The sequence below is a fragment of the Microtus ochrogaster genome, chromosome 24 (assembly GCF_000317375.1).
Source record: "Microtus ochrogaster isolate Prairie Vole_2 chromosome 24, MicOch1.0, whole genome shotgun sequence".
In the NCBI taxonomy this organism is placed as follows: Eukaryota; Metazoa; Chordata; class Mammalia; order Rodentia; family Cricetidae; genus Microtus; species Microtus ochrogaster.
Window position 1 is genome coordinate 29,106,361 of NC_022024.1, and position 12,328 is coordinate 29,118,688.

The window sequence follows — 12,328 nt, forward strand, 5'->3', positions numbered from 1 at the left end:
CTCTCTCTCTCTCTCTCTCTCTCTCTCTCTTTCTGTGAAATGGCTTTTCATCTCCAAACTCGAAAGCAGGTTTTCCAGTGGGTTTGGCTCTTTTCTCTCCTTTGCCAAGGCTTCGCTGTGTGCAGGAAGAATGCTGTACTTCACAATTCAAAGACTTGAATTCCAGCCCCAGTTTATCTCTCTCTTAGAAGGAGTTTACACTCTGTGAGTCAGATTAGGTTAGTTTGTGTTAATCTACCCTTGGTGCAGATGACAAGATGAGGTCTAGAGAGAGACAAATTGGGAGTGCAGCCTAAGTTTACCTGATTTCAGTCTGACTGTTTCTAATGAACATTGGAAATCTGCAGTGATAAGCCCTTTCCACTTTGCCCATCCGCCAAAACCAAAATAACATACCAGTGCCACAGACCAGCTAGCAACTTTGGATAGCTCCTAGACTACAGTTCATACATGAAGCATGTTGCTGAAAATGAGTCCAGCTCAGAGGCCACTTAAGGAATTATTCTAGAGCAATAAGGACACTCTAAAAAAGCTACTTTGAGATTTGGGGGTTTTTCAACTTAAGAACAAAATTTGGGGTGATGAGCCCTTGGTAAAGTACTTGCTTTACATACATGAAGGCCTGAGTTTGATCTCCAGAATCCATGTTTAAAAAGCAGCCAGGCACAGCTGCCCACCTATAATCCCTGCACTGGGAGGTGGAGACAGGCAGATACTAGGTCGAGCTGGCCAGCAGTCCAGCTGAGTCAGTGAGGCCCAAGCTCAGCGAGAGACTGGGTCTCAAGAAATAAGATGGAGAGCAATTGGGGTGACACTCAATGTTGACTTTGGCCTCCACAGGCAAACACATACATGTGCACACACACCAGCATAGTACGAACATGCACACACACATAAAACACTACTAGTTTTCTTTGCCCCACTGTTTATGGTACCTTTGATAGGGGTAACCAGCAATCTGCACGCACAGCTTAGGCTTCGGTGTTTCTAAATAATATCAGTATGGATCGTGTGAGAGATGAGGATCAACCCAGCTGTGCTCTCTGCTTCCTCCCCAGGCCGTAGAATACCTGCTGTGGGCCAGCATCTGCATGGAGTCCTCTGTCCCGCTGCTGTCCATCAGGTACCTGACCTGGAGAGCCACCCTTTACACGGCTGTCTGCCAGTGCCACTATGACTGCCAGGCCAGCATCCACGGGGAGGTACGTGGCCTTCAGATGGCTTCAGCATTTAAAATGCAACGTGTCAGACCCTCTCCCGGGTCTCCAGGGAACGCAGCAGCCAGAGAAAGAGGCAAGGCCGTGAAACTCCCGCGCTTATCAGAAGGCATCTTCTTGGTTATTCTCTTTTGTGGCTTTCTCGTTGTACTTTGTGCTGTCTCCTCTTAACTCTGGCTCTGTCATCTTGGGCCTTCTTTGTTCCTTTTATCCCTTATGGTGATGGTGATGGTGTGTGTATGCATATGTGTATATTTATTATGAATGTGTGAATGTATATCTATGTATGTGTGGGTACTTGTGTGTGTATGTGTATATATGTGTATGCATGTGTATATGTGTGTATACATATGCACATGTGTATGTGTGTCTGTGTATGTGTGTATGTATGTGTATGTATGTATGCATATGTGTGCGTGTGGGGGATGCAGGCACCACAGTGCATACGTGCGGGTCAGAGGACAACCTTGGGTGTTGGGCCTTTGTTTCAGACAGGGTTTCTTGCCTGCTATTGCTTATTCCAGGCTGCTTGGCCCCTGAGCCTCCAGAGTGCTGCCTGCCTCTGCCTCCCGTGTTGTCATAGCAATGCTGTGACAATGCAGATGTGAGCTGCTGTGTCTGGCTTCATTTTGGTTCTGGGGGTTCAAACTCGGGTCCTCCTGCTTGTGCAGCAAGCTGTCTGCCACGGGCCCGCCTCCCCAGCCCTCCTTGTCCTCCTCCACTCTTAGTTTCCAGTTCTCACGCGGCAGCTCCTTCCCTGCTCAGTTTGAGACTCTACGGCTACCTATTATATATACACTTACCTTGACCTCCCGCGGCCTCCAGGCTTACCAGTTATATCTGGTCCCTCTTTTTTTGGTACATCTTTTAGACCTAACATTTGACACATAACAAGCTCCCATTGATTGGCACAGACTCTCAGCATAAATTTAAAAGTGTTCTTCCTGCTGTACACGGTACTCAGTTGTCGGTGAATGTAGCCTCTGAAAGTAAGAAACCACACCTCTTTATTCCGGTTAAGGCATTTTTGTCCCAGGATGCTTGCCTAGTATCAGTGTGCCCTTAGCCCCTGGGCTTGGAGCCTGGTGGAAGACACAGCTTTCATGGCTGTGCTCACATCTACTCCTTATCCGTTCACAACTCAACAGACAGAATTTGCCCGTTAATGGTGTCTTACATCTGTTTTCTCCTGCCTGGATTCATTCTGGACAGTTAGAGGGTAGCCGTCCCCAGCTAGAGGAGCAGCCGAATTCAAACCCTGCTAGACTATTTTTATAGCACAAGATAATTCTAAAAGCTGCTCACCACAAAGGCGTGTTTAACTCGAGTTCTCTAGGGGAGGCACAGCTTGCAACACGGCCACTGCTATGATCAGGGATGGAACACTGGTCGTTCTGGTGTTTTGATTCTTATTGGTGTTGGTGCCTACTGGAAAATTTATACATTCCTTCATTCTAATACTGCAACTGGCCTGGAACTTTCATTATTAAAAGCTATGAGTGAAGTATTTTTTAAAAAATGGCAAAATCAATGACATGTAATTTTGGAAGCCCGATGTGCTAGCTGTTGCCCTCCGGAGCCACCTGTGATGTAACCTTTTGCTACTGAACTCTTCTCGAGGGCTCTTCCGAATGCTTGCTATTGTCTCTAGAGAACCATCACGTGGTGAAACAGTCCCATGAGCTAGCCTGCCTTCTCCCTGCCGCTCCTTCAGGCTGCTCAGGCTTCCTCTACGGTGGGTATTGGAGATCTGAAAACGAATATGGCCTCTTAGAGACGCCACACTGTAGTGGTCAGTGTGAGAGCAGTTGAAGAGATTATATCTTACGTTATCCTGGGAAGACTGAAACTTGAGAAGACCATCTCAGGATGGTGTATGTGTGTGCGTGTGCTTGTGTGTGTGCATTCAAGCGTGAGCATGCTTGTAGGCATTATTAGCGGAGCAGTACTCTGTACAAAGGTTCTCTCTAACCCATATTTTGGCTTTCTTCTAAAAATTCTATAATTCATAAAGTTAATGTGTCAGGATATTTATTACTTTAGATTTATAGAGCTTAACGGTGCTCATAGGAAATGATGGATTGGAGAGCTGGTAGGAGTCAACAGCAGCCAGCAGTTTAATTCAGATTAAATCAAATGCCTCAGAATCAAAACACACCGTTTTTATACATTTTTAACCACCATTCTCCAACTTCTTATGAATTAAATTTGTTTTAATTGCCACACAGGCATTTGCCCGACGCGCATTAGCTAAAATTGACGAGTTAAGGCGACTGGAATTAATGAGTTCCTCCAAGTCTCAGGAGGACTCCCGAAGGCATTACAGAGAGGCCACGATAAAGGTATGAAAATTTTATGGAACGGAAGACATGTCCTGCATGGCCCTATTGATGGCGCGCGCAGTCTCGGTGGCTGGGGCATGCGCCCTGTCGTCACCTCATGGATGATTCTTCTCTTGGAGACAGATGGCCGTGATGATCTTCAAAAGAGGAGTGTTCGAGTCCAGAAGAAAGAACAAAGCCGTGTTCAGACCGAAGATAAGAATTAACCTAAAGGAAGCTCAGAGCGTGAGTCCCCGAGACCTTCCCTAGACGACCGTGTGCAGTATGCCCGGGCTATTCCTTTGTCTCTTTTACGCCTAGTTGCTAATGAGTGAATCCTGCCCTAGATTTAGAGCGATGGAATGCTGTTCCAGCTGAGACACGGTCTCACAGCATCCATTTCATTTCTCTTTTTGTGCCTGACATCATCCCAGTTTTGCAACGCTAATGGGTGAGAGGCGGAAGATGAGCTCAGGAAAGGTTTGCATGAAAGACCTTTGCAAACGGACGGTCCTGGGAGGGTCTGCACGGGCCCTTGCCTGGACCACTTGGCCTTAGCTTTGAGGTTTTCTCATTAGCTTAGGTCTACCAGGGGGAGTATCATGAACTAGACTGTTCGCTTGCACCAAACAACCCACACATCTCGGAAGGTTTTGAAATAATTTCCCACTGGAGTTAGGAGCCACCAGAGTCACCAGGGGGTCTGCTAACGGGCTGTTCACGATTAGGCCTGGGAGCAATTTTTATGATTTAGACACTGCTGGCGGATGGCAGAGAGTTAGGGAGCTATGATGCCCAGCACGGAAGTGACATCCTCCCCCAGTATCCTAACTAGCCACACGGCTGCTCCCAACCTCAGCATTAAATACTGTCTTGGGGGGAGTGAAGGAGATACTCTTTGTGGGGTCCAACGCTTTCCTCCCATCCTCCCGGCCTCCAGGCCTCCCGGCCTCCCTTCTTTCTTTAGTCTTCCCTGTTGCCTCTCTGAGTTCAGTGTCTCTGAGCTCACATCTCCTTCCCTGAAGCTCTTCTTGACAGTCATGGATGGCCTTGGGTAGCTCTCCTCTGGGAGAGGTTATGCAGGGACAGGAGGAGCAGGTTCTGACAGAAAAGCTGCAGAATCTCCAAACCTGGAAGGGAGCTTGGAAACCACCTGCTGTGGCACTTTTCAACCATACAGGAAGATACCAGGGCTCAGGGCCACTCCCACCCACTCCCCTGCCATGCCCTGCAGCACTGAAAGGTGAACCCGACTCCAAGGCATCTCATAGTGCCAACCCTAACTTCTCTCTCCTCAGAGCTTGCACCATACAGGGCTGACCCCCTTTCCCTTTTAAATTAATATTTGCAAATATTATCTCAGGCCCAGGGCTGACCTGCTGTTATCTAGCATGACTATTTTGACTACGGATTCAGGAAGAGTTTAGATTACATACCTTGAAGCCCTAGCCCACACTGCTCGATGCTCTCCAGTCGCTGAGGCTGGTAGCTCCCCCCCCCCCAGCCCGCGGGCTGTTTGTCGCTGAGCTGCCTCATTTGGTTGCAATGCTGCCCCCTGTGTAATAGGGCAGGGACGATTTGTTTTGTTTTCCCTTCTTGTAAGCCTTTTCCCTTGTGGGAACCAAATTTAGAAGTCTGAACCTTCAGGGCCGCCATACTGAGCACCCAGTCAGGAGGTGTAGTTATTTTAGCAGAATTAAATATATCCTCTGAAAACGTTTACATTTCTAGATAAAATTATATTAAAATTCAGTCATTTGGGGTTTTTCAAAAAAGAAAAACCCCGCTTTTTGTTTGTTAGACAGGATCTCACTTTGTTGCCTGGAATTCACTAGCCCAGGCTGACTGTTACGTTCGCCAATTAGGGGAAAACAGCATTTCGTTTATGACACCTCTAATTATCAGAAGGCTTATTCTAGTATTTATATCTTTATTTATTTATTATTTTTTAAATATATTTTTAAAGCACTGTTTTAAGCTCTAGTACAACTCTTCAGAGGAGCCCTCACCTCTGCTGGGGGAGAGAGGACAAAGTATAGGCTTCAAATTTTCTCAAGGTTTTTAATGTCCGGTTGGCCTGCCGAATCAAAGATATAAGAGCTAATGGGTAGGGAAGCTAGTCCTGGGAAAACATGGCTCTAGGCAGCTTTATCCCATCTCAGCCTTTCTTTCTAACTTTGCCTCTAGAAGAAGAAGAAATAAAGCAAGGGGATCATGGGAATGTGGCTGGCATTCTCCAGCCAGGTATCAGATCGGGAGATACCAACTTACAGGCACCAGCTTCCTTATTGGCAACCTATAGGCTGAGAACAGTCCATTTGTCAGAGGGAATAGTTTTAAACTATTTAAACACCCGGAGGTGAAGTCACTGAGTGTGAAGGAGGGTGGCTGGAAGCCTCGGGGGCCTAGGCAGCCACAGAGGCCTAGGCAGCCGCTTGCTTTTGATATACAGCCGATCAAGCTTTCCATTGCACTAACCACTGAACCTCTAGTTAGTGACACCTTAAAACAACGCCTCAGATTTGAGTTCGAGGACATTCTGCGTGAGAATCTCCTGTAGCATTTACCAACACTGTGTGACCTAAACCCCCAGATTTTCTGGACATTTGGCCTTGAATCTAAAAGGGATCCCCAAGTGACTGTGAGGCCCCAAAGTTGGAGTATCAGCTCCCTACGGCTGTCACCAAGGCTCCGCAAAGCACGCGGAGACGATGCTACCTTGATAAATGACCACAGCAAATAGTTTTCTTATGCCGCCTTGGAAACACTGGGCGCAAGAAAGAGCAAAGTCTTTAGTGTAGCTACTTCCTTAAACGGTGTCTGAGGTGATGTAAAAGGCCGGCAAACCGCCAGCTCACCGCCTCCTCCCACCTCAGCCCTAACTTCCCTCAGCACGAGGGAAGCAGGCAGTCGCCTTTGCCTCCTAGACACTTGGGTTTTCTTTCTCATATCTAGATGATATGGCCACGGACGGTCACGGAACGGCTGCTGGATGAGCTATTTGATAGCACCTCGGCCCGCTTTCTGGCTGTCTTGGAAGCTCTTGCTGACTCGAGCAGGCGAGTCCTGCAAACTGGACCTCTGGTGACTGACGAGGTGGAACTCCGTGATGTTGTCTCGGAACTGTTTATGGCTGGAAAAGAACTTTTGATAAGTAAATAATATATTAATACTTTCTAGTGGACACTGATCGCAATACCTTTAGCATGATGGCCCATATATGAGAAATTAGTATCAAGCTTACAGATTGACCTTGAAGTCAGTGACCATGCTATAAATAATTCATTTCTAGGGTGTTTTTTATTTTCTAATATATAATATTATCTTTGAGTAATGACAATTGCATTTCTTTCTTTTGGGATTTACTCTCTTAATTTCCTCCTTCATTTCCTGATTTATTGCACTGTCTGGAATCACCAGAAACACACGCTGATATTGTCCCAATTGACCATAGACAGAAAACCTTCAACGTTTTCACCAATAGTTCAGACATTTACTAAAGTGTTGTATACATTCCTTTTTTTAAAATTCAGATGAAGAAACTTTCTTTATTCATAATTTTGATAAGGTTTCTTTTGTTCACGGGGATTATTCATACCCGTTCATGCTGTGTATGTACGCGCGCACGCATGTGCGTGCACGTGCGTGCGTGCATGCGTGCGTGCTCGTGCGCTCAGCCAGGCCTGTGAAGACGAGAAGGGCTTCAGACATCGTTCTCACCTTTTTTTTTTTTTTTTGAGTCAGGGTCACTGATTTTGTTAAACTGACAAGCCAGCTGCCCCAGGGATCCTCCTGTCTCTACTTCCTTAGCTCTGGATCACAGCGCGCCCGCCATGCCTGGCGTTTTACACGGATAAACTGAACTCGTCCTCATGCGTGAGTGGCAAGCCCTCCCTAGACAGAGGCATCTTTCCCAACCCTCTTTCCATTCGCGTAGTGGTATCTATTGTGACAGAAATTATTATTTTTATTTCTATTTTGTGCCTGAGTCTTTTGCCTGCGTTTATGTCTGTGTTCCACTCGTGTGCCTGGTGCTGGTGGACGCCAGCAGAGGGTGTCTGTTCTCCGGAAACTGGCATTACTGATGGTTGTAAGCCCCGGTGTGGGTGCTGGCCAGCAAGCCCAGGTCTCTGGAAGAGCAACCATTTCTCCGGACCCCAGAAACTTTTAAATTTTAATGTAGTCCAGTTTGCCAATGCATCCTTTAGAGTTAGTCCTTTTTCTTTTGTATTTAAGAAATCTCTGCTTTTTCGATGCCCCATGTTTCCTTCCCAATAAGTTCTAGTGTTTAGGTTTTTTTTTTTTTTTTTGTATAAGATCCACATCCATGCTATTTCTGTTGCTATGAAGTAGAGCTCACCATTTGCTCGCTCATGTGGCTGTCTAGTTGACGTAGCACCGTTTTTGAAGACGGCTTCCTTTCCCCGCTGATAGCCTCACCCTAAACTTGGAGCTTCCGTGTACCCCTTTCCTCACTCAGCCGCGTCCTGCCGCGAGGTGTCCGGTTGTTGCCCAGCAACTGTCCACTCTTATTATTCCTGGGTGGTGTTCTGTGGCCCAGTGTGCCACGGTGTGTTTAACCGTTTGACGTGGAGAGATATTTGGGCTGTCGCCAGTTTGGAGCTGTTCGGAATAAAACTGCTGTGAATTTGGAACTTTTATTTGAACATAATGTGCCACTTCTGTGGTCTAATTGCTCGTTTCTATCACAAGTGCACATTTAGTTTTGGAAAAGATTGCTGTCATTCTCTCCAGGTTTGCTGTGCCATTTAATATTCCAGCCTGCTATGGGTGAATAATGCAGTCTCATAGCAACATTGACAACATTTTTTTTTTATTTTAGTTATTCTTATAGGTGGGTAATGGTATCTCCTTGTATCTTTAATTTGCAGTTTTCCTAATGGCTAAAGATGTCGTGCAGCTTTTCACCTGCCACCTGCAATCCTTTTTCTCTTTGCCTGCTTCCTAAATACACTGCCGACTCTCTTCTGGTCTGCACAGAGCCTCTGATTACTGCCTTTCTAAGACAACCAATAGTTTTATGAATGTGTGCTTCTCATGGTTACTTCCCAGTTTTCATTGCATCTGTCTAAATTTATTTCTTTTGGCTCTAGTCGAAACATTGAGGACTTGAAGCACGAAGGCAATAGATAAAAAGTCTTACGGTTTAAGGCTTGTTTATTTTAGCATCTGCATACTGTATCTCCACGTCTTGGGCACAAGGGATTCTGTGGGGGAGTTTAAAGCTAGTTCAACCTCGTCGTTTCATAGATTTTAGATTTTGTGCTTTTATCTTTCTTATGTTATTCTTAGGTTTGATAACACCAGGTCCAGTGATACAGGAGGCATTTTGATCTCTTGTCATATATATATATATATATGTATGTATGTTTGTATATATACATATACATACATACATATATATATATATATATATAAAATTTCCCATTACTTTTCAGTCCTTCTCTGTACCTACCTTTCGTTCTTCAAAACAAATGTCAAGATTTTTATAGTCATCACCAACCTCCCACCTTATTTTTTCCCCTCTTTTTGTTCCATGTTATTACTTCTGAGAGCGCTTCTCAATGTGAATTTCCCGGTCACTCATTTTTGCTTTATTTTTTTCTGTTCTGGCCTTCTGTCCACCGACTGCGTTCCTAGTCTCAGCACTGGTAGACTCAGGACGCAATCTCCCCTTGCTCCTTCCTCACTCCATGCTTCTGAGGTCCTCTCGCTTCTGAGAGAACACCTATGCTCTCATTCTCTCCGTTCTATGTTTCTGCTTCCTGTGGTAAAGGATGCTTACTTTGGGGGTTTTCTTGGAAAATACTTGCATGCTTAATTTTCTTTCCACATGATCTTACCTTCTGCGGCCTTGCAGCAGTCAGCTGACTTTTTTTTTTTTTTTCTTCAAGACAGGGGTTCTCTGTGTTGTGGTGCCTGTCCTGGGACTCACTCCGTAGATCAGACTGGCTTCAGACTCATAGACGTCTGTCTGCTTCTGCCTCTGCCTCCTGAGTGCTGGGATTAAAGGCGTGTGTCGTCATCACCTGGTAGTAGCCAGTTGATTTGGCTCTGATTTCTACCTAGGAGGAGACACAGAAAGCCAGATGTTAGCTTGTGTAACTTTAGATTATGTGTGTATGTACCTGAAGGCAGTGAGCCTCTAGTCCTGCACTTTAATGAAGGCCTCATGTCTTCATTTAAACAGTCTTGAGAGAAACTCGGGGGATGGGGGATGATGATCATGATCAGAATATTTTATATATAAAAAAAATCTGTTTTCAATTAAAAAATTTCTCAAGTGAGAGTGACATTGCTGTGAAGAGACACCATGAGCACAGCGACTCTTATAAAGGAAAGCATTCAATTGAGGCTGACTCCCAGTTTCAGAGGTTTAGTCTATTGTAGTGGGAAACAAGGCAGCATGCAGGCAGACATGGTGCTGGAGAAGGAGCCAAGCCTTCGTCATGGAAACTGTGTACCACACTGGTTGTAGCTTGAGTATCTGAGACCTCAAAGCCCACCCCACAGTGACACACTTCCTCATCAAAGCCACACCTACTCCAACAATGCCACACCTCCTAATAGTTCCACTCTCTATGGGCCAAACACTCTAAACACGTGAGTCTACAGGGGCCATTCCCATTTAAACGCCCACAGTGAGAATTTCTCTGATCTCATCCACTCAGATTCTAAAACTTACCTCATCCGCACATACCCTGTACACAGCTTTCATTGAAAAGGGAGGACTATGTTTCCACTTCTTCATGAAATCCGATTCTTCCAAGCACTCCCTGTATCCTGTATCCTCTTTCGTCTTCTTCCCTGGGTGTCTGTGAGCTGGTCAGACATGCCAAGAGAATTGCCCGTGTCCACTGCTCTCAAGTCTTTCCTTCTGCGTATGCATCAGGCAGCCTCTGCCCCTCCCATGTTACTGAAAAACTCATAGATGGCCTCCTTTGTGCTCCGTGGAAGCTCACTCCGCAATGCTTCGCTCCCACACTGTTCTGTAGGTTCTGTAGCTCTTGCTCCTGCCGATTCTCTTGCTAAACACTCTCCTTGGCAGCCTCCTCTCTCTCTGCCTTCTCTTATTTAATGATGCTCGCATGCTCATAGCTACTGGTGACCCAGAAAGCCACCCTCCCTTCTCTAGGTCTTGTTCCTAATGTCAAGCTGCCCACGAGGCTAATTCACCACGGAAGTTCTTTATATTTTATACTCCTTTGACTCCTCTGCTTTAAAAATAGATTTACTTATTTTTATTTCATGTGTATGGGTGTTTGGCCTGAATGATGTGAGTGTACCATGTCTGTGCCTGGTGCCCTGTGCCCTGTGCCCTGATGTCTACAGAGGCCAGAAGAAGCCATTGGATACTTGCATTGTAGACAGCTGTAAGCTGCCATGTGGGTGCTGGCAACCAACCTGGGTCCTCTGTGAGAACATCAAGTGTTGTTCACGCCTGGGCATCTCTCCAGACTGCCATGCTCTTTCTTCTGAGTGGCTTTAGGAAACGTTAGATCTCCTCACTATTGTCTCCATAACACTGTGCATTTGCCCACCTAGGTTTCTTATTTGGCCCACTACCCTGCAAAGTCGGTGACAATGAGGCTGGGGACTGGGGCCATTTCTTATCATTGTTTTTCTAGAGCCTGACAGTGTCTGATGGCTAATGTCTGATAAATGACTCTTTGCATGAATGGCATCCAGACATTCCTCTCTCCTTTTCTAGTTTCAAATGTTGGAGCAAATGGGAAACTTGATTTCCCCAAAACGGGAAATCTCCTGGAGCATGTGATCGAAAGGAAAAATGTCATTTCCTTGCGTGCTGCTGTGAAATTTGCAAAATTGGCATTCACTTACGAAGAATGGGGGTTATTTGAATCACTAGCTGCACAGCTTGTCCGCTTTCTCCAGGTAACACGGGCAAAGCTCTTCATGTGTTTTTCCATTCTGCTGAAATGGCGTGGACTTGCTAATTACCTTGCGGGGTCTACTCTTCTCAGAAACAGGAGAGCCCTGAGTTAAAGAAGGCCGAGAAGGATCTCATTCTCCTGCTTGCGGTAGAGCCACTGATCAATCTAAAGAAAAACAAAGGCCTGATCTTCCCTCTGGAGAATGATAAGCAGGGACAGTCAGTTCACGTTTATCTAAAGCATATTGCTTGTCACGGTGAGTATTTCATGTTCAAGGCTTAGGGGTGGGCCTGGTGCCTGAGCGTCTGGCAGAGGTGACTTTGTGGTCGGGAGCAGTGGACTTGGCGTGTGGGAGGTCAGAAAGACCCGGGTGACAGGCCATGTGGTTCCTAGTCACATGAGGACATGCATGTGACTCTGGAACCGCTTTTGGCACAAGAAGGAAGTCCTATGTTGGTGTTAGCGTCCCTGGGAGGTGAGCAGGGCTGCTGGGCTGAGGGAAAAGGGGGATGGGACGGGCTGAGCAAAGAGAAAGTTCGGTTGCGTCCTTCTCTCCAGCGTTCAGGATTTTCCATTCTAGGGCATCAATGACTTAAGCACCATCGTCTGCAAAATTTATCATCTAGTCTGCTTTTAGATCATTAAGATTGACTTTATTTCGTGTGCCTGTGTTTTCTGTCTTCTTTTAGGCATCACACCCTTCTCCCCCTCCCCCCACTCCTCTCTCCCTCCCTCTCCAGTCCAAAGAGCAGTCAGGGTTCCCTGCCCTGCCCTGTGGAAAGTCCAAGGTCCGCCCCCCTCCGTCCATGTCTAGGAAGGTGAACATCCAAACTGGCTAGGCTCCCACAAAGCCAGAACATGAAATAGGATCAAA

General features: G+C 46.2%; 1 protein-coding gene across 1 annotated transcript in view; it reads left to right on the top strand.

Moving 5' to 3' along the window:
* Positions 1-12,328, top strand: part of Cfap54 (cilia and flagella associated protein 54) — a 252,210-nt gene that overhangs the window by 20,797 nt on the left and 219,085 nt on the right. Inside the window, exons 6-11 of the mRNA XM_005358276.3 lie at positions 1,059-1,202; positions 3,446-3,559; positions 3,683-3,784; positions 6,494-6,692; positions 11,271-11,455; positions 11,545-11,710. Of these exons, the coding sequence (XP_005358333.2) occupies positions 1,059-1,202; positions 3,446-3,559; positions 3,683-3,784; positions 6,494-6,692; positions 11,271-11,455; positions 11,545-11,710 (910 nt within the window). The remainder of the gene's footprint in view (positions 1-1,058; positions 1,203-3,445; positions 3,560-3,682; positions 3,785-6,493; positions 6,693-11,270; positions 11,456-11,544; positions 11,711-12,328) is intronic.